Source organism: Gouania willdenowi, chromosome 11 (genome assembly GCF_900634775.1).
Source record: "Gouania willdenowi chromosome 11, fGouWil2.1, whole genome shotgun sequence".
NCBI classification, from domain to species: domain Eukaryota; kingdom Metazoa; phylum Chordata; class Actinopteri; order Blenniiformes; family Gobiesocidae; genus Gouania; species Gouania willdenowi.
In genome coordinates this window covers 13,767,009-13,790,309 of record NC_041054.1, presented here as the reverse complement: position 1 = coordinate 13,790,309, position 23,301 = coordinate 13,767,009, and the positions used below count along the sequence as shown (strand labels likewise).

Below are 23,301 nucleotides of genomic sequence, written 5' to 3'. Positions count from 1 at the left end.
AAGGAAGAGACCAAATCTGGCCCAATTGGAGCTTAATTAATTTTCCACAAAGGCATCTGTATGAAATAAAATCATTTTTGAAATAAAATACAAATTAATTTAATGCAAAATAAAAAAAAAAAATTTCAGGCTCTAAGTATAGCTACATTTATGAACTCTAAAACGGAGAAAATAACCTTCATTCAATGCTGTTTTGGCGTTGTGCATTAAGTTTAATCTGGTTGGTCGGCTATGATGTGATGCATTTGATTGTGAAACTACAAAAAATGAAATGACCAGACAACAATGTCCGTTGATCATTTTAAAACAAAAACAAAAATAATTTACTCTAACATTTGGGTGTAGAAATGCAATTATTAAAATTACTGATTTAAAAATACACTCAAAAAAGTACAAGTACCCATAAAAGCAACTCAATTACAGTAATGTGAGTAATTGTAATCCATTACTTTCACCTCCCCTTATCAATATGTATAAAATACATTTGTGTAAACACATATCATTAAATAACAGTAAAAATCACAAACAAAGTTCATACCATAGCAAATTGTGTATTTGCTTTTTCCATTTTTCTATGCAGGGAATTCCTGTTTTGATCTCAGGGTTGGAGCTTTTTTGAAGATGGTTTGCCTGCTGCACAAGTGAAATCCTATTGATTTTTAATTAGTGAGAGGTATATGCAGTCATACCTCATTCATCCTCAAGGCAAATTCATACACAGGATTAAATAAACAGAAGAGCGAGTAAAGGAGTGAGTAATGCTGCTCTGTTGCCATAGACCTAAGATTGGCCAACATTTGGGTTTCTCCCTCCTCTGATGGCTGCAAACACACATTTCAGGGAACTGACAGCAACTATCACTCGTTCAAAGCAAAGCCCCTGCACTTGATGGGGATGAATTGGGAGGACGTAAACATCCTGCGCACACACCCAGGACTTGAACCAGCGGAGAGGCAGCAGATGAACTGTGCAGTGGTGGCGAATAGTGCTTTTAAAGAAACATTTGTTATGTCTTTGTTAGCAAGAGAAAGAGGTTGATAGAAAAGAGCTTGGCAGAAATAATTGGCTGAGTAAGGTCAGAGCACTCCTGTGCTCGAAGAGGTAGCCTGAGCGCAAAGGTAAAACTATTTTGTTTTCCCTGAGTAAACCTCCCAAAAAAAAATAACAAGGCGACGACAGAAATGTAAAGAAGGCAGTTTGTGTGAGTCAAACATGAGATTAAAGGGAAGCTCTGTAACGACTGTGCATTTCTTTCTAAATACCAATACAGGTTATTCATAACATCATCCTATTTGGTAACTTCTTTGTTTTTTCCTTCCATTGTGTTGATTATCTTTCTTTGCCATTGGGATCATCGTGTGTTCTCATCCTGCTTTGCCTTATTGCCTCCGTGTTTCCCTCTGACCTCTTCCACTCTTTGATCCTCTCCTTTTTTCCTCCCTCCATCTTTGCCGTCTCTCTGGCAGGCCACCCACACAACTTTCAGTATGCAAAAGAGCGAGGGAGCAAAGCAGAAAAACTGAGTGACGGAGATGGTGGAATAAGGTCCATCACCCCAAAGTGGTCAACACTCAGAGCTCGGCACAACTTTCTGTGACTGGGCTAGTGAAACCGATTGTGTCTGATGTTATAAGAGACTTAAATCTTCAGATCATTTTTTTGCTTCTTCTGAACGATGCCTTACAATAGGTGCCAGGTGCTGCCATGCAGGGTTTCATGGTGTTTGTTTTAAAACTTGGGTTTGATCAACCATACAGCAATGTTAAGGCTTCAAAAGGCATGAGACGCTTTTTCAGGAACATATGTCAATATTTTACATGTTATTTAAGCTTGGGGAAAACCAGTGCTTGGCATTTTAATGTGTAATGCAAGTAAAAACAACAAATCAAGCCAATGACTAAATTGATAGTACAACCATCTGTTCTGTTATGGTCTTTACCTTTTTCTTCATCTTCACATTTTTGAAGATAGCATGCACCCTCCATGTCTTGGCGAACATCGCACCAAAAGCTGTCGTATACCCAACAATCAGGATCCACGTCCGGACCTGTAACAAGAAAAAAAAACAAAAAAAACGAGGGCACGCTGTTTATGTCATGAACTGCTGATCAACACTGGAAACAATATCTGACCTGACAGCTGTTTAGATCCTTTTCTAAGAATTTTTTTCTAAATTAACATTGTAAGGACAGATTTATTTTCTCACGAATGGAGCTGTGGGAGAACATCTTGTGCTATAAAGCTGTCACAGTCCTTGGAGCATTTCATCTTAATCTAATACAAATACAGACCTCTTGCTTCTTAAGTACAAAGAAGGCTGTCGACATGCTTTAAAAGATTGAAATTTAAATAACAGAGGAAATCTTATTATAGATACAGCATCTGTGTACAAATGTGAAGTTAATTCCTACTTTTAATAAAAACATTTTAGATGTGCATCTATGTGTTGTGTTTTCCCAATACTATCTACATCTGTATGTTTGCCCCCATCACCATGTGAAACGGGAGAAAAGCCTGCAGTATGTTAGATTAAAAAAAACAAAAAAAACTCTATTCACTTCGCTATACTGCATAACTGACACAAAATGCCTGTGTAAAAAAAACAATGTTTTAGCTTTGCAGCAAACCCCCAATAGCACCTTGCTAATGTGTAACCTCTATGGATCTGAGATGTTAGCATCTCAGTGTTAAACAGTTAGCTCTGTAATCAAAACTCGTTGATTAATCCAGCATCAATGTGGTCACTCAGTAATGCTACGTGAAAGGATAAACTTAACGTGAGGAATTCATCAACTTTATACAAAGATGCTGGTTTATATCAGGTGAGTCTTTCCTTGGTGTTACATTTAACACATTTAAAACAAACAAGATAAATACATATTTTTTGACAATTTTCTGAATGTCAAAAATTAATTATTCACATTGAATGGACTTTTTTTAATGCAATATTAACTTAATTTTCAATGCACCACTATAAACAGGACTATAGGCCCAACTTCCTGTGTGATAAAGAGAGGAGCAGTTAGTCTCAAATTAATAATTACAGACAATTTTTTAAATCATACAAGTAAGAGCACTTCCTGTAAAAAAATATTTTTAATAAAAAAAAAGGCTAGGAGATAAAATTAGCATTTCGTGTGTGTGTAATTTTTCTGTGCATCACATAGAAAGTTGCACCTCAAAAAAGGTAGATTTTATAAACATAATGTCCACCTGAAAGCAATTTCTGCAGCATTGCAATTGACCAAAACACTTTTAGAAGGATTCATAAAGAACGTTTGGGGAGGAAAACTAAAGATACAACAAATGCAAGTTCAAACTCCATTTGGAGGCTCTGCAATGTATTGCTTAATCCAGTTATTCTCAACTGGTGGGTCGGGACCCAAAAGTGGGACGAGGACCTGAACTGGGTGGGTCATGCACAGCTGGTCAAAAAATATATATATATTCAATGTCTCTTATGTTGGACTTCTCTTTTATTTTGAAAGAAACTTTTTTTTGACAGGCATGCTGTGAAATGCATGTTTCTCAGGAAACTATACATAATCCTTTTTAAATGTGTGATTTCAACAGTGTTTTTTTGAAAAACTAAGTTTGGCCTGATGAATTGAGTCGCATATTAATGACCGTGGCAAAATGTGGGTCCCAGGGTGAAACCAGTTGAGAACCCCTGGCTTAATCTAAAACTTAGATATCCTTTTTTGATCTCGGGAAATTTCAGAAAGACTTTTTTTTTTTTTTTTAAAGATAAGATAGAGCAAAGTATTGAGAGAACTCACTGTGCACAGTGTCTCGAACTCTTTATCAGAAACAAAACCACCATCGAGACCAAACAAGAAAATAGATGCGTAGGACAGCATTCCTCCCAAGATAATCAGGTTGTTCATGTAGGGACTTGACATCTTAATCAGCCTGAAAGAGGGAAAAAAAAAAAAGATGATCATATTTAATACATATATGTAAAACATAATCATAAAAAGAGATAGAGTGGAGTATGCAGTGATAGGAATCTACAAAAGAGTTAAAGGTTAATCAACATTGTCCTGCTTTATTAGTCTTCCATTTGAATACTATTAAGTCTACCTAAACTCTTTAGTCTTTCTTTCACCTGCACACCTCATATTCCTTAGAACCAACCCCCAATTAAGTTGAGCTTTACACTACATGTTCATACATTTCTATACTCTGAGTATACTTTATATGAGCTAACGTTTGATCTTGGATTTTTAAGGATAATAATAATAATGATGGCTTGGATTTATATAGTGCTTTTTTGAGGGGACTCAAAGCGTGTACAGAAACCATTATTCATTCACAACAGTGGTGGTAAGCTACAATGTAGCCAAAGCTGCCATGTGGCTGACTGACAGAAGCATGGCTGCCATTTCGAGCCTACGGCCCTTCTGACCACCACCAACATTCATGTACAATTTATACCCATTCATGCGAGACAATGTGGGTAAAGTGCCTTGCCCAAGGACACAGCGACAATGACTTGATAGAGCGGGAATTGAACCCCCAACCCTTCGGTTACTGGATAACCTACTCTACCATTGAGCCATGGTCGCCCCAGATTCTAGGATAGCAGATTCTAACCTGTGGTTTCTGTTCTTAATGTTAAAGAACAAGAAGGCCCCGGCCATTAACATGCCCAGGATGGTGATGGTGGACAGGATGCTGTAGAGGGGCACGTTGATGTGCCGGCGCTGCAGACGCACAAATGTACGGTCCTTGGGAGGCTCTACGCCTGCAGAATGGAACAGAAGAAACACAATAAGTAAACCAAATGTGTGAGTTCATGTGTTTAATGTGTGTAACTTAGCATTTAAAACAAAGGCACACATACTCATTTGAAAATCTGTTTATATGTATCAAAAAAAGATGTCTTATTTTTGATATTGATTGTCTTCAATCTCAAAATAGCAACATTCCGTGCAGCAGGCATGAATTTATTTTAAACCACTGTTCTTCAGCCTCCGCTAACAGAACGTTTTTCTCAATGCCCTGTAGTCAGGATTTTGTGGTCGAGTTCTGCACTTTCTTATCTTTTGCTCTATTTTCTTTCCTTTCTGTTGTTCCAATCGATGCCTGTGGCATCACGTTACACACCTCCACTTACTGTGGTCAGGAGAGATGGAGCACACTTTTTTTCAGATTGAACAGTCTATAATAAAGTGTCTGCACTGAGAAGATGGAGTGGTAGTGGGGGAATAGCCATGGGCTTCAAACAATTTAGCAAATGTGTCATCACAAGCATACATGAAAAGAGTGAAAAATGGACTGGTAAATAATTCAGCGGACAGAGGACAGTTTACAGCCGTAGTGTCACTACACTGAGTGCTCGTGCTAGCTGAGCATTCTCTGGGTTCGAGGGAGAAGAGTACTGAGGTGGTAAAGTGTTTTACTTAACTGTGGATAAAAACAAGACTGTTTTATTTACAGCCACCACAAACACACGTTGAAATAGTCATACCTTGAAATCTTATGGAGTTGTTGTTGAGATCCAGTAAGTCAGCTATAGCATTGTACTCGCCAACCTTCACCTCCCGACCCTCTGTTAAAACAAACAAAAAAAACACATTTACAATTGTGAATCAATGAAGTGCAATTCAGAAGAGGGTGGTGATCTTTCACAGTACTGAAACATTAAAAAGTACACTACAGTTACAGCCACAGCATCAATTTTCCTTGACATTTGTTGCAGTGCAGTAGGAAATAAAAAGGCTGTCTTGCAGCACAGCAAATCTGCTGAAAATCTGCTTCCACGCATGAAACAATCGATTTTCATTTTCGTGACAGTGTCACGTTTTCCCGTGAGATAGGGTTGGCGACGCAGTACTCCTCCTGCGGCGCAGTGGCAGGTGTTGGCATTAGCCTGCAGTGTCCAAAGCCTCACTCCTCAGCTTGCTTTCACAGATTGAAATAACAAAGCAGCATAGAGCCAAGCAGGGAGATAGAGAGGAACATCCCCTCGACCACGACACATCATTGCGAGACAATGAAATGTGAAAATGTCTCTCTACCTCAACGACTGTGCGCAACCGTGCCGAACAGTGCAACGGTTCTTCTTCTGAGCGTGTTAGTGAGGAACACCAACTCTTCGCTCAGTCACCTATATTGTTCTGAACCACAGCCTGGAATAATGAGGGAGTTTATCCAACTGAATAAGGTGAGCACAGTCCTGAGCACAAAAGGTACGTCGGCTCGCGTTTAGGAAGAACACATTCTGTCCACACTTGAAATAGGTATGCCATGTGGGCTGTGCTGCTCAAAATATGGGCCATACAGTGACTTGATGAGTGCGGACATACTGCATGGAGTCCGTTATGCCTACATTATGCCCAAGTATGTTTGGACCGTTAACTAAAGGTGGGCATTCACTGTGCAATAATTGCGTTGTACTAAGCTCCAGCTCAAATTGTGCGTCTCAGTTGCAGAGTCTGAATGTTTGCAGCTCACGATTATGTTCTCGTACTAGACGGACTGACACTCTGACGCGACCTGACCGCTCACACTGTACATCCATACACAACACGTCAGGGTCTTCTTTGTGGAAATGCAAAAGAAGAAGAAAAAGAAGAACCTGGAAGTGGATAGACAGCTCAGCATAAAGAAAAGTCGACGACGTGATGGACCAGGAATTGGCTGGACAGACGTGGGCAGTACAATCCGTCAATTCTACATGCGACCAGGATTTCAAACAGGCCTGAGCTTCTTGCGACCATACGATTGCTGATCGGGAGCTGATTGTGTGGTGTGAATCGCTTCTCGTGACCCCATTTACACTACATGATGCACGACACGTTTTAGCCGAGACTCGGCCCGATCCCAAAAATAGACGTACAAGTGAAAAATCTGTTCAAAATGGGCCAAAAACCGCACAGTGTATGCCCGCCTTATGTTTATTCCACCGCTTGCATATTTTCTTCAGGTGCTCAAGTGATTTATTCACCCATAAACAATGCTTGTTGGGCTAAGTGCAGTGTCTAAATTAACTGTAGAATTGAATGGGAGTGTACCTGTGATTCCTATTGGATGGATGAATAAGATGGTTTTGGTTTTAGGGTGTGTCACCCTTTTTTGGACAGGGAACATGGGCTGGCTGACCCAAATGCATCATTATGCCTTCCTTAATATTCCATTATTCCAAGCTATGTTTGTATTATCTAAAGGATCAAATGATAGCGACTTGCAATCAGGCAATAGATAAGTAAAGTGCTGAAGTAAACAATATGTAATCAAATCCAAATGTTATCATATCATCAGGTACTACAATCTGAAGTGTTCTGCTAGTGTTTTTATTTTTTTTAATGTCTTTTCTCAAAGCTCCTCAGCTATCTCAGGCTTTCATTTTTGTTTGAGAAACAATGGCTCTTTAAAGTGTAATATTATAAGATATATGACCTTGTAAGACAAACCTGAGTTCTGACTCAAGGATTGCTCACAGAATACACCAGGGAGGAGAGACAGGGCTGGGAAGATGGGACAGATTATCTGGATTCTTTGCTTTCTGTACAGACACACAACCTGCAACCGTACGTGTGTGTTTCACTGAACATCATTTTTTGCAGAAATGTCCTAGAAAACAAATGTTACAAAATAGGAAGATGCAGCATTACAGCCGCACTTCTGTTTTCCTTTCACTGATTTTCATTTCTGTCAATAATGTAAACCTGCAAAGTTGCGGAATATATTAATGTATTAGTCACTATCATTAGGGCTGAAGGACCACAAACCCTGATTTCACTGATATTTACATTGGGCTGGTGCGTTCTTTCAGTGGATATACAAAAATGTTTGATACATACACAAGGGTAATGATAAAAAAATAATATATATATTGTTTAATGCAGAAAATGTATTATCAGTCTGCTTTTGCACTCCAATGTACATGGCTGTGCATAGAACTAATTTTTTTAATTAAATTGACATATTTTTAATGTAATTGTAGTGACAAATGATCCATTTTCATGCATTGGGTAAAAAAATATTTCTCATCACTTCAATGTTTGAACCCATTCATGCACCATTAACAAATATGGTGGCATAAGTGGTGATAAAAGTCATACACAACTTCTAGGCAGTTTTTAATGGCTTTCTGTATCTGGAATTTTTGACTTTGAAATCAACAAAAAGATGGACGCGAATAAAGGCCTGATGTAAACGACGAAAGTGCATATATATAGATATATTTCTGTTTTTCTTTCCCAACAAAAATGAGGTATTTTTCTATATATGAGGAAGCCTGTGCTCAAAGGTACCAACAGTGTAATCAACACCAGTCTATCTCAATTTCCCATGGGAGACAGAGGGAGTAGGAGTCATCTAGAGCCCTGGACTAAAAAAAAAAAGTCTGACAGGGTAAAAATGAAGGATAAGAGGATGAGGACAGATGATAAGGTCATGTTGAGGACCACTCCCTTGTGAAATATTCAAGCTGGGGATGTCCCTGTGCTCCTCATCACACAGCTCAGGCTCTTGGTGGGTCAAAAGGGTGACAAATCCATGATCCCCGACAAGTGGGGGGAGGTGATACAGTAAAGGTTAAGCAGCGATGGGGAGGTAACAGAAAGGCTAAACGAACACTGTGGATGTTAACTAAAATCATTTAGAAGACTAAAAATTACATTATACTACTTTTTATGCATGTGATTATGTGTGGCTGAAAGTAAAACAGTATGTTTCCATTTTACTTTCAATGCAGAATGATCCATGTACACTCATACACATGACTTACTGTATATTAGATCTATATCTATTCTGTTTGATCCTCTTTTAATCACAGAGGATTTTTTGGCACCGCTGTCAAAAGAAAACAAACATGCACACGCCAGCCTAAGCAAGAGAACGCACAACAGTGAAACACACACACAGTATTTTCCTCTCACATTAGGGGATGTAAGCAGCCAGAGGGATCAAGCCCCTCTGCAGTGTGGAAGATAGATGTTTGGGAAAGGAAAGCTGAACCATGCATTTGGCTACATACAGTCTGGGAATCCCCTGCATTCAGATTCCATCTCTGGGCTTTTTACTCACTCGGCCAGCTCCATTGGCTCTAAATCTTAAAGCAACCTCAGGATGGTGCCACTGACAAGCGAACCATGCCTGCACATACCAACTCTCAACGTCACACACACATCATTTTAATAATTTCAGGGAAATTAACACTTTACCTTTTCACAGGCTTCTTAATCAATTTACAGTAAACATCTCATGTATAAACTTAAAAAGGAAGAGACCAAATCTTGCACAATTGGAACTTAGTTTATAATCCACAAAGGCATCAATATAAAATTAAAGGTTTGTAAAAAATGTACATTTATATATATATATATATATATATATTTTTTTTTTAAATAAGATAACACCAATTAGGGCTGGGCAAAAAATCGATTTAATCGATTAATTGAATTTGTAGATAAAACCAATTTTTATCTTGCAAATTCGAGTAAAAAAAAAAATATATATATATATATTTTCTTTTATTATTTTTTTTTTCCCACCACTGTTTTTTCAGACTTTTTTGCGTTCTGATGTGATTCAGCCCCTTCTTTGTTTACATGTGTTTACCTTTTGAGTAGGCTATATGTGTGCCACAGGCATGTTAATTTTTTATTCGCACTTTGTTGAGATGCTAAGGGAAGTTGTAATTGTAATGTTATAAAATATGTAGATATCTGATTTCTTAATCAGAAAATTTAAGCTACTGTTGCACTTATGCTTAAACCTGGGTTAAAGCTTGAAATTGTTGAATGACAGAGCACTTTTGACAATATATCTGATGTCTGCAGTCATTTTTAAGTGCATTAAAAAAATCGAAACTCAAATTTTTCTTTAAAAAATTTGAGATTTTTTTTTTAGGCAAAATTACCCAGCCCTAACACCAATCAATTCAACTCAAAATTATACAATTCTCAGGCTCTAAATATAGATACATTTGAAAACTCTAAAACTGAGAAAATAACTGCCATTCAATGCTGTTTTAGCGCCGTGCATTACATCTCATCTGGTTAGTCGGCGTGATGTGATGCATTTGATTGTTGTCTGGTTATTTCATGTTTTGCAGTTTCACAATGTCCATTGATCATTTAAAATAATAATAATAATAATAATAATAATATACTCTGTAACAGTTGGGTGTAGAAATGTAATGAATTACTTTACTTCTTTTAAAACGTACTTAAGTACAAGTAGAATTACTGATTTAGAAATGCACTCAAAAAAGTACAAGTACCCATAAAAGCAATTCTCAATTACGTGTAATCAATTACTTTCACTTCTGGTGTTTAGGACATCTTTGACTTAGGAGCAAGCAGGAACGTGGAGATGAAAAGGATTTACTGTAATGAGCGTCCATAACAGTTAAAAATTAAATTTTAAGCATTGGGAAATAATGAAGGGATGACTCAAATGCAGTTAAATGTAACATAAAGAAGACCTTACAGCAGAAAATATTAATATAGAGTAGCTGGTGTGTTATGCATACCCTGAAACTGGTTGAACTTTATTGTTCCCATTCTCTCTCCATTGCGAAACATGACTTGGCCCTGAAAGAGAGTTAAACAAACACAATACAAACCATTAGAAAATAAACAATATTGAATGCACATTCTACACACACATGAATGAATTACCTGGATCTAGCATAAAAACAGGTAAAATGCATCATGTTCCAATCCTCACGTACTGGCAGAAAAGAATCAAGTCTTGCACAGAATCTCATTTGATGAAGATTGACCAAAATGAATACGTTCATAGAAAGAAGATTATCTTCCTGCCAATTCATTTGCTAATTTCTTTGGAACAGCACCAGTTCAGTAAGACCGCCTGATTTAACTGTGTTTGTTCACTTAGCATCAGATTTCAGACAGTGTTTAAAAGCTGTTTCCATTGTTTCACGTTTTTGGCAAGTGGAAAGTGTGTGATGTTCAGTCGATGGGATGGAAAATTGTACTAGCAGCCAACGCACGTTTAACTACTGGCAATATCTTAAGGTGCAGTCATAACAACGGGGGTTTGACCACTGACTGGTGGTCTTTCTTTCATCTAGTCTCTTTCCCACCTCATTATTTCTCTATTCCCTGTCACCTTCATCTTCCAGGACTGTTCAGTTAGGTCCGTTTCTCACCTAATTGTAATGCTTTACTTTTTTTTTTTTTAACCTATGTTTATTCTTACGTGGCTAACACACACTACACAAAAAAAACCTTTTTATTCGACTCATGGGGTCACATTTATGGAAGCAAAATGTAACGACAATAGTGTATTAACCACATTAAAAAAAACATTTTTATGTCCCTATTGAAGCCTTGTCCACACAATGAGAAAATGTCAATTGCGAAATAATGACAAAGATGAATTAAAGAAAAAAACGTAATGGTCAATTTAGACATTTCCTGATTTTATACAATAAGGAGTGTGACATTGACTAATTTGAATATTGCACTGTTGAATGAGCATTCAAAATGTACTGTGGTTGATGACTATAAAGCTAAAGGGAGGGATGGACAGAGCACAACCATCAAAAGATGGCCCACTTTGAAGTAGCTTAGCAGGATCCCTCCCCTTTGTTTGAATCCCAGTCTTTGTGTGGTATCTTTGATGTTGTTCTGATGCGTGTGGGTCTGCGCGGATGCACGTGTCAGGTTTTGCCTATGAGCCTCAGATGATGTACACACATGTGGGCTCCTGCTGGGACGCAGACGATCCGCCGTGGCTTTTAGCTCAGTGATGTACAACAGCTACCTATGCCCCTTCATGGCATTCATTTGACTTGTCAGCGCTAACAAATCGCTGTCACTGCACACGGCATTTTCATACAATGCACAATTACACCTCAAGTGTAAGTAGGACAGTACCACTCCATGCAGCGTGGTTCAGATCAGCTCATTAGGTCTTACATTGAGATAACTCTAGTGTTCAGTCAATGGGAGATGAAATAGGGGAACTTGACTTAAATCCATAATGATGAAGTGTATGCATTTGGTTTTCCAGCATAGGTGCACACACATGCTCTTGCTGTACATTAGCAGTGTAATTTCTCTTTGCATCAGTGAAAGCTAAGCTCCTGCAAACCTCATTGAAATAGAGTCGTTTGTTTCTCAGTCTCCAATTTGTTCTCTCGTGTGAACACAAAGTATGCAAACGGGGCAAATATGTATCAAACACACTGAGTAACAACTTCAAATCCCTTAATTGGAATGTAATGTGTTGCAATAATAGTTACATTAACAGGAAATGGTAAAGCTTTCTCTATGAAGCACCCTGCAGCTACAGTAACTGTTCTAGAGCGCACTGACTTAGTCAAATAAGCAATGTCTATGATTTAAAAGACACTCAGTTGTGTGTCCCAGTGCTGGCTGACAGAGCAATCACTGTGTGTCGAGGTGTATGTGTGTCTGTAAGTGTCTTCAAGGGGGAGAGGATGGAGGCTGCCAAGTATCACTTTGTTCGTGGAGGTGAGAGAGACTGTCAGCAGGAGAAGATCTGGGGTCAAATGAGATGTCACTCAGTGGGATGCAGGTGTGACATCCTTTGGGTTTCAAAGGTTTGAGTAAGAATCGGAGCTGTGACTTTGAACAGACACAAAATAAACCACCCAAACAAAACATAACCTGTATACTCCCCTTCAATTGCAGACATTTCTGCTATCCAACCATTTACATAGTCCTCTCGAGTCAATTCCAATAGCAGATAATGTCCATCCTTTCGACTCATGGTACCAATTCAGCAGCAGGACTACATTCAGATCAGACCTGACATGGTTTGTCCCCCTGGTACATGTGTGCTCATCACACGTGACATAAAATAGCAGAGACTGTGTGAATCAAGCACTAATGAATTTGTACCACTAACCACATAAAACAATCAGACTTTGGTCATTCCTTTGTTTTTTTTTTGTTTGAATGCAGATTGATTATTGGAACAGTAAATCCAGAACACACCATTCACAAGCACAATATGCAAGTTGTGTAATGGTTGCTTTTGATTCACAATTTAAAAATAGCACTGACGACGTATGCATTGTACAAGGGAATTTGCCTCCTTCAGATTTCTTCTTGTGTGGGTGGAGTTTTCTCTCTTGCATGTGTGCTGTAAGAAGGCCTTGCTTTTCATCTCATTCCACGTAAATAATTCAAAGAACAACCATAATCATCAACAGATCTCAAACATATTGATTCCAAAACGAATATAATATGCATTTAATTGGCTTCCAAAGACAACTTCTTTTTCATCATTTACAGATGCAAACACTACAAACACTTTCTATTCTGCCCAGTAGTGATCTTGTCAACTCATGCTGTTTGCTGTTTAATCTATAGCAATATGTCACAGACTTTCAGATTTGTCAAGAGACAGAAAAAGGAAAAAAAAAACAATTAAATGTGCCCATATTATAAGTTGGAAGTACATTAGTTGCAGGAAAAAGGAACAGAAGCTTTTGTGAACCATGGTACACCACATTTTATATAATATATAATATTGAGCTACCATGTGCCACCCACTGCAATGGAGGGAGGTTAGCATTACTTGTTAGCAAATCCGTCTCTCGGTACACACTAGTATTGAACAGTAGAGCTGTAATCGGGCCATAAAAATTAGACCTGACATGTCCATAGTACAGCCCGAACTCTTCCAAACCCGAATGAAGCAGTTACAGCCAGACACTATTTAACTCTGTGAACACACATAACCAGGGCTTTAAATTAACACCCGCCAACCCGCCAAATGCGGGAAAAAATTAACTAGTCATTTTGGCTGGTGAAGAAAAAAACAAATATCACTGCATCTGTTTGAATCGGCAGGCTGCAGAAACGAGGCAACAAGTTACTGTTGCCAGATTGGGCTGTTTTTTGCCCAAAAATTTGGGGGTTTTTGTGTGTTTAGATTTTAAAGCGTAATGTGTATCTGGCAACTGGATTGCGTGTAGTCGCGTGACTCTGCTTGACCTGAACTGCAAAAAAGGAAGGCTTCCTGCTGACACAGGGGAAAATGAAGATGTAAGAGCATCTGAAAAGAAGAGATTGAGGAGTTTTAATACTAAATGGATGTTGGCTCGTGAGTGGCTGGTATTCCACCATTTGTTCACCTTTAAAATGTGCACTATACAGTTTGTGGGGAGTGGGATTTGTTTACATTTGAAGAGCGTGCATGTTAGTAAAACACGTTTTCTCTAAAGTACATGTGTAATTCTTAGTACTAATTACTCCTAGTCTTTCTAACTTCATCAGTGTTCCAGGGATCCAATTTTCATCTGAGTTAAGTTTGTTTATTAAGTTAAGAATATACTTTATAAAAGGTTTACTTCTCCGACACACCCAAGGTTCCATATTACACCTTTTCGTCATTGTTACAACATTGTTTTTAAATTAAATGTTTATGTTTTTACCATTTTAATGTATTTGTGTAATCAACTAAAAAAAAAAAAATATATATATATATATATATATATATATAAAAAAAAAAACAAACACTTAAATCTATTCTGTGGCACTCATAATGTAGTTTATCTTTGTAGGAAAAAATTTGGCTGGTGGAAAATCTGGTTGGTTAGTAACTTAAAGAATCTACTAGCCATGCTGGCTGGTGATCTAAAAAGTTCCTTTAAAGCCCTGCACATAACTCTTTTGCCTTTTGTCAACAACAAGTTGTTTATTACGGAAGCGTATTTGCATTCAATGAATGAACTAATGCGCGATTATCTTGGGATCACTGTTTGTCGAGTAAGCATGTAGTCATATCACTATTTGTGAAAACCAATCTATTGCGCTATTGATGCAGATCCCGTACGGTTTAAGTTTATCATAAGAGGCAACATGCCACATAAAGTTTGGGCTTGGATTCCGGTGCCTCAGCTGCACAATGTACAGATCCAGTATTTTCAGCAGTCTCCTGATTGTATCTTGAGTCACCATGTAGCCAGCCTGAATGTGCTTCAAATGCATCATTTTATATCCATGGAACATGACATGTCTGTCTAACTGATCCTGGAGAAACGTTGCTATGTCCTGCAGATCTGAATGGGCTTTCCTTCTGAACAACCGTAAAGTCCTCAGGTGCCTGCGTAAAGTCCATAGACTAACTGTAATGCCATCAACATGGCAGACTAAACTATCCCCCAATGTCAAGATGAAAGTACATTTTTACCAAATGAAACAAGCCGGCCTTATTTGCTTTCAATGAAGAAATCAATTAATCTGTTGTTTCAAATGCCCTCCACGCTCAGAAAATAAAATAGTCCGAAAAACAGGCGAAAAAATGTGCATGAAAAACAGAAAAAAATTACTCAAAAAAACAGACCAAAAAATTAGTTGGAAGAACAGAAAAAAATAGCCCAAAAATTAATTACTCAGAAAAAAATTATTTTTCTTTTTCAAGTGAATGCAATACACTTCCGTTGTTTTGCATCCATTTTCAGACCCGCTTTGTCCTTAGTTTATACATAATTTTTTTAAAACAATGTATTAATTTGCCAGAGGCCAGCCCTCGATTCACCTCCTCAGCAATGGTTTGTGAAACCCACTGGTAATTATATTAGGAACTACGTCTGGCTGTAATGTGTGTGTGTGTGTGTGCCTACTGGCTGTCTCAGCGGGGAGCGGCTTGCTATCCTTTAATAACTGAGTGACCTTTGCGAGTGACCAGGAGATATCTGGCAAACAGCTCGGCAAGAAAGGAGATTGAACACACACACACACACACACACACACACACACACACACACACACACACACACACACACACACACACACACACACACACACACACACACACACACACACACACACACACACACACCCCCCCCCCCCCCCCCCCCCCCCCCCCCTCTGGCTCGTAACCAGTAATGCCACTGGGATCAATCTTAAATGCAGTGGAGTGAGTCTGTTGCACAAAATGACTTCACTTCAGGGCTCATTTTCTAAGTACCATCAGATTTACAAGCTTCTCATCCATAAGAGCTGAGAATATGGCCTTGATGAGCTTTCCAGACACGTGTCCATTTGGTTAGGCGTTATGATATAAATCGGCTGTGGTGCTTTTTACTAGTTGCAAAAATATGCACATAGATGATTTCTTTTTTGTGCTTAATCTCCAATTTACACCTATATTAGTTTTTGGTCATCACATGCTTCAGTTTACTTTACACAAAGAATAATCACGGACTACAATTCCACAGTTATGCAGACGACACACAACTCTACCTCAGCACCAGATCCATCACTCCTGCCACAGTATCCATCATCACAAACTGCCTCTCTGCAATAAAATCTTGGATAAACGCCAACTTTTTTTAAACTCAACTGCAATAAATCGGAAATAATTGTCATTAGTCCCAAATCCCTCCTCCCTTCTGCTCAGGATTTCACTCTCTCCATTGATGGCCATACAGTTACCACCTCTTCCCAGATCCGTAATCTTGGTTTCATTTTTGACCCCACACTCACATTTAAGCCCCACATTCGTCATATCACCAAAACCGCCTTTTTCCACCTTCGTAACATTGCTCGCCTCTGCCCCACCCTCTCCACATCTGCTGCTGAAACTCTCATCCATGCATTTATTACATCAAGACTCGACTACTGCAATTGCCTCCTGTATGATCTCCCTTCCTTTAATTTACAAAAACTACAATATGTTGAAAACTCCGCCGCCCACCTCCTCACCCACACCTGCTCCAGAGACCACATCACCCCAGTTCTCCAACAGCTTCACTGCTCCCCCTACAAAGTCTTGCTCATCACCTACAAAGCCCTCAATAACCTAGCCCCTCCGTACCTCACAGACTTCCTACAGCACCACCGCCCCTCCCGTCACCTCCGCTCTGCCAACTTAAACCTTCTCAAACCCATCACCAAATCAAAGCACCGAACAAAGGAGGATCGAGCCTTCGCCATCACTGCCCCAACCCTCTGGAACTCACTCGCCATCCACATCAGAAACTCGGACTCACTGACCACCTACAAAAAACTGCTCAAAACTCTCCTGTTTCAGCTCGCATACAACATACAACAGCACTCCCATTCTTTCGTTTGTCTATCTCAATTTTGTGAAGTGTCTTTGAGTTTTTTTTTGAAAAGCACTATATAAAACTTATGTATTAGTATTATTATTAATTAGCAATTTACCGTCACACCGAAGAAGTTCGTCTCATTCATAACATCCAGGACCATTTTTCCTACTTCTCGATCATCCACAGTGAAGTTATGGTAGATGTTTTGCCGCTGTTTGATCCGAAGTAGTTCCATGACTCGAGTCAACGTTTTTGCAATGACCCAGATCCCATCATAGGCGAAGCCGTGAAACTTGCTCGCCTCCACACCTTTCTGTTGGAGCTCCTGACTGTACTCCCTTTCATAATCCTTAGGGGTCTGAAAACAGGCAAGACAGGTGAGTGTTAGATGAGAGAACATTTTAATTAAGGTGCTTTTCCATATTTCAAAGATGTCATAATCTTGCATTTTGGCTCAAGATAAACGTCTTCTTTTTGACATCGTTTCAAGTTGAAAGGGAGAGAAAATCAGGTTGTCTCAGAAGAAGAGCTCACATAATTTAAGGCTTGAGGTTGGTTGGATTTGAAAATATGCATCTGGGAAGCTTTTATTGGATAGTTTTCAGATTCTTCCACAAATAATAATAAATCCAATTAAAGGAGTACTTTCAACAATTGCTTATACACATAAAAAAGTTTTGGAAAAATCCAGATCAGATGAGGTAAAAAAAAAGTTTTTTTTAAACAAATTAAAAATGACAAAAGGGGACAAAATTAAAGTCAAAGTTTAAGCTCTGCCCGGCTCATTAAACTTCACTTGAGTTTTCTCACCAGTGTAAAATATAAAACAAAAAAAAGTAAAGTGTGTGTTACTCACCCTGCCTGAGATGCCCTTGATTTGTCTTGCACTGAGAGGCTCAAAGTCCACACTAATATAACCTTCCATGGCCGTGAGCAGCTTCTTTGTGGTGCAGTTGGTGGTGTTGGCCTGTTCCCACCAGTTGCCCTGATACCAGCCAGGAATAATCCACTGGTATTTACTACCAAACATGTTTAAATTATATGCCTAATGGGACAGAAAAAATAGATGTTAGAGTAATGTGACAATGAGAAGAAACTCCCTGAACAAAGAGATTTTATGGTTTGAGTCAAATGTAACTGAGAATGAATTTTAACGGGTAAGGTCATTGGGATAAGCTTTGTGTGCACATGTAAAATTTGTGTACCCAAACTACAGTTTAATTTGTGGATAGTTTTTCTGTCGTTATGAATCTCATTCCGGTGGATGCGATAAATTACTGTCAAAACTACCCACAAAGTCAGGCATTATGTGTTGCTTAAAGAAATGTAATGCAAATACTGCATTTCAAGTTCCAAACACTGGTGGTGGTAATGCATAAAAAAATCTGGATGCTAACCGCTGTTTAACTCAAGATGTAGAAGAAGAATTGGGACATTGCACCAAAATGTCACATAAAATGATAAGCAATCTAAATCAGTTTAAGTTAATCTCCTTCTACTATGTTGTTACATGCTTTTTGCACAATATTATAGTGTTTGCATGGACGTGACTTGACATGTTTTGTTCTTCGACATCTGTTTCAATCGTTGGGATCCAGTATTTTAATGGATTAGTGCCACCACCACTGGTTGAAACTTGAAACGCAGCATTAGCATTGCAGCTCTTTAATCAACAACTAATGCCTGTGACTTCATTTTGACATTAATTGATCATGTTAGATTCATGTCCACTGGAATGAGATTTACATCCACAGGAATAAGATCCACAAATGCAAACGTTTGACGGTACCCTTGCACCGTAATTACCTAAATTTAAAGATGTGGAAAGTTGATCTCACGTTTAGGCTCATGTTAATTAAAAATGTTAATAGTAAGTAATAGAAGTAAATAGAGGACTTACACAACAGAAGACTTTGGAGGCCAGATTCTCATCAAACTGGCCAATGATGATTCTCACGTCATTATCCTGAAAATAAAAATTAAAAAACATGAATTCAATGACTATTCACCTTAAAAAGATGGATGGAAGGGTTTTACCTTAGTTGCATTATAAAGTGCATACAATCGCACTCACTTAAAACCAATAAATAGAATAATATCAATACTGATGTGGCTCCTATGGATGACAAAAGCTGTTAATTAAATAACATATGTGAATCATCATTTTATTTATTTGCAAATGAGGTGTGAAATGTTATTACAAATCTATTTCTATAAGTCAGTGGTTCCAAGTGGACGAAAGGTTGGTCTTCACCCATGACCTAACTTAGAATTGGAATTTTACCAAGCCAAGTGCAACTTAATGAAAACTATGTGAGTCATAACCCATCCAAACATTTTGGGAAACACCTCAAAAAGTAACTGGATGCATTAAAAGACAGCTAAGCACATGATAAGCACATTTAAAAAGCTTTTACAATAAGTGCAGGTAACTTCATTCAGTGGTTTTTAACTGAATGATAATTTAAGCCAGAGTGTGTATAAAGTTAGTGTGAGGCGCTGCTTAGACACTTGACCCAAACGACTCCAGCTACTATATGGCAAAAGACCACTGCCCCAGTTATACATTTTATCCTGCTTAACAACCACATGAGAAGACTTATAGTGGGCAGGGGCATGACTGAGTGTGCTATGTTAGTGCATTATAGATGCACCCAGGCATGACAAGGCCCAAATTACCATCATCGCTTAAGCTTTCATGTGAGAGTAACGGTGAATGTTCTGAAAAAAGGGTTAACCAAAACGCTTCACGCATTAATACCTGTGTGTAACGTGAAAGTGGTGATTTAAACACACGAGAGTTTGACAATATTGTTCTGTATTTGATGACCTTGTGAAGCATATGATTATATGCTATAGATCATTTTGTCTTTTCCATGGGGTGTTACTATCATTTCCTGCCTTGAGCTGCTGTAACACATGCATTACTCCCAATGGGGATAAATGAAGGAGGTCTTTACCTTATTTGATCTTTAACTACTAATAAATTCAAACCATTTTTGAAGGGAGATAAATGAAAAAAATACGAATTCATAATTGATCAATCCCACAAACAACAACAGGGATGTTATATTATAGTTAACACAATGTTGACACATTTACATTAAGTAGTGCACTAAAAAGCACCTTTAAAAATATCTATCTTTGTAGGTAATGAGCTGCAGAAAATCTTAAACCTTACTGATAACACTCAGTGGTGGAGGAAGGAGGTTGTTATTTGGGGGGTGGGGAAGTGTATATTCACCAACATACGTATCTATTTTTACTAAACATTATGGAAAGTGGACTTTTTGTAATGATAGTTTAAGTAGCTGAAAGAAAACAAAAAAAACAAAAAAAGAGTTTGAAATAGTGTTAAACAACAGCTTTTTAGGTTGTCGATTTAAAACAAAGTAAAATAAGGAAATATGGCTCAATAATCAATAGTTGATTTATTATGAAAAACAGTTTTCCTCAGAATGTGCCATTGTTTAAAACTGGCCCTAATGTATGGGGCACCGATTGTACAGTTGCGCATGCTAAAATAAACAACATTTAGCAACAAAACCAGTTTTAAAAAATATATGTGAATTGTCGTATGTTACTTTTGACCAGATTTACAGCAATATTTATGAAATTTGAGATATTTTTTCCCTCATAAAAATACAATTTCAATGGTAAATCAAAAGGTTAAATATAAATCTAAACATTAAATCTTGAGCTTTTATTTTGGTAATTCTGGTGAATAGCTAAATATTTAGTTTCACCCATGACATTTAGATTTAGATTTAACATTTAGTTTTAACATTTAGCATTTAGATCTAACATTTGTATTGAAATGTAACATTTAGATTTAATATTTAACATTTAAATTTAATATTGTCGAAAATTCTACGAGAAAAAATAAAAGTCACAAATTCCACAAATATTGCTGCTCTAAATCTGGTCAAAACTAACAGAAAACAAATGGTGCCCCATAATTGCATATCATTTTTTAAATGTTTTTAAACAAAGCTACATTCATTTCAAACTCTCAGATTGACATTTAACATTTTAAAAACTCTAGGGGTAATTCTAGAGGGAATATACCATATGGTGTCCCCCAATCTCATTTTTGGGGGGGATTGCATCTTTTCTATCCCATCTCCATGTAATGCTATTGCATGTTTGTAGTATTTGCTTCATCAGTGATGAAAAGTAGAGTGCTTGAAAAATAACAAAACCACCTGTTGTGTGCGGCACTTGAGGGGCATGAGTTCTGAATGTATAATAAATAATTAAAGAGTGCTAAATAATACATAGTTTTGGTTCTAATTTAGATTTCAGGACATTTTTTTCTCATGGGGACCTTCTTTTGAAATCCAGCTGTCATCTGTCACAAAAACGTTAAATTTTTATCCATCTACAGCTACAGCTTTTTTTTGTGCCACACACAGAAGCTATTTTTGTTGCTTGTGCGCTCATGGGACGGTAGTTTTGGTGCTAAAGTGTTAAAGTCTGCCTTTGTTCTGTTGGTGTTTTTGTGGTCACGTAATCCAGGAGCAACTTGGGACATAGAAGAGATGAAATAAAACAGAGGGCGGTTGAAAATATGAAGAAAGACTATGTTTTACAGTTCCCTGCAGCAATGACGGCTGTCTGCTGTTTGAATATTTTAACTACAATTTCACAGATGTGAGCTCTATTTGTAGATCACACAGTGACGCCACGGCCTCTTCAGCAGTCCTCTTGCTTCACATACTCTGCCCCGCGCACAAAGTGCCATTAAAAAAGGCCGGCGCTGTCATCGTATTACGTGGCTGCTGAAAAGACGACAAAACCACTGTTGGTGTGATGTGCAAGGGGGGGGGGGGGGAAGAGCATGAGGGTGTCAGAGGCACCCCGTCCTCCCTGTCCAAGTGTTCAGAACAGATTTCCAGTGATTTACATATTTAAAGTTGATCAAGGAAGAGCGGTGTCAGATTAAAATGTCAACCTTCAACATGCAGAGTTACACATATATTTTAGGGAATGACAGATTATCTTCCTATTCTCACTCACGCTCTAAGCTCCTACTCTCTTCCTATGTTTACTGTAACGTGCACCCTGTTGTCAAGTTTTCAAATTACAGATCAGAAGAGCGCCATATGTCTCTCTCAGCTTTGAAATATTGTATATGCGTGCGATTAAAATTCAAAACGCCACGTGATCAGGTGAATAATACAGTATGAATTCCCGGAAAATGTTGGAGCACTTTGCGGGTATAAAATATAGATTTAGAGAAAGACAAATATGACCTTATTTGTGTTCGGATTTCACCCGTGAGAGCAGGAGATGGGAGAAAACGATCAAATCTGTGTGCGCGTGTGTTGCCTAAATGCCCATCAAGCTTCCATTAGTCAGAGCAGGTTATTAGAGGTCATGTGCAGACCTCCCAGTCATTACAGTGTGCTCATTAGAGTTCATGCAGTCTCACTGAAAGCTGCTCTGCTTTGCTAACCACAGAGGGAGACATTTACTGGATGAATTATTCCTCGTCCTGGGTTGTACTTGAAGGGAATCCGATTAAATGCCCATACAACAAAATGTAGTTACTACAATCTCGTTTTTTGGTACGAGCGGAGATGATTAAACCGAAGGTCTTTCTTGAATACAATAGTAAAAATGTATAAGTGCTGTTATTTGCTGCTTGTACTGCTTACCTTAAGCTTCTTGACATTCACACAAGGATCGTTGGAGAAACTTTCTGTATCCGCAATCTGAATGTCTGCCTTCTCCAGCTCACTCGTCAGATCATTCCGCACCTTAGAGAGAAGATGGAGAAAAAAAACAGAAAACAGATGAGATGCAATGTTGGAATAAATACTTTTACTATTCACTAACTCTGCATATTCACTTTAGTCGTTATTACATTATATGTATTAGACTTTGATGAAAAATCATGAAAAATCAGACATGTTTGTTTCTCCTTAAATGAGAATGAGGAAAAACAACATTGATACCATTTTACTCAAACTTTTACCAGCTATAGTCACATATATGTATTTTATAATGACCGCATTTCGTCACTGATGCAAGAGTGAAAGTGATGCACACGTGTCATGGGCCTGTGACCCGAGTTAAATCATATTTGCTATACCTCGTAACACTGAAATAATTTAAAATTAAGTATATGTATTAGTAATTTGCATTAGCGGTTTATCTTGCCATTTAATTTTCCATTAAGCACTCAAAATACTGTCTTAAACTCAAAACAGTATATTACAGCGGTGTGAAAAAGTGTTTGCCCCCTTCCTGATTTCATGAACCACCTTCTGAAGGTCATGCCACAG

General features: G+C 38.1%; 1 protein-coding gene across 1 annotated transcript in view; it reads right to left on the bottom strand.

Moving 5' to 3' along the window:
- gabbr2 (gamma-aminobutyric acid (GABA) B receptor, 2) overlaps positions 1 to 23,301 on the bottom strand; it is a 186,915-nt gene that overhangs the window by 50,135 nt on the left and 113,479 nt on the right. Inside the window, exons 4-12 of the mRNA XM_028460785.1 lie at positions 22,672 to 22,773; positions 18,912 to 18,977; positions 17,868 to 18,056; positions 17,127 to 17,369; positions 10,487 to 10,547; positions 5,474 to 5,554; positions 4,597 to 4,747; positions 3,780 to 3,912; positions 1,940 to 2,047 (exon numbers count right to left, since the gene is read on the bottom strand). Of these exons, the coding sequence (XP_028316586.1) occupies positions 1,940 to 2,047; positions 3,780 to 3,912; positions 4,597 to 4,747; positions 5,474 to 5,554; positions 10,487 to 10,547; positions 17,127 to 17,369; positions 17,868 to 18,056; positions 18,912 to 18,977; positions 22,672 to 22,773 (1,134 nt within the window). The remainder of the gene's footprint in view (positions 1 to 1,939; positions 2,048 to 3,779; positions 3,913 to 4,596; positions 4,748 to 5,473; positions 5,555 to 10,486; positions 10,548 to 17,126; positions 17,370 to 17,867; positions 18,057 to 18,911; positions 18,978 to 22,671; positions 22,774 to 23,301) is intronic.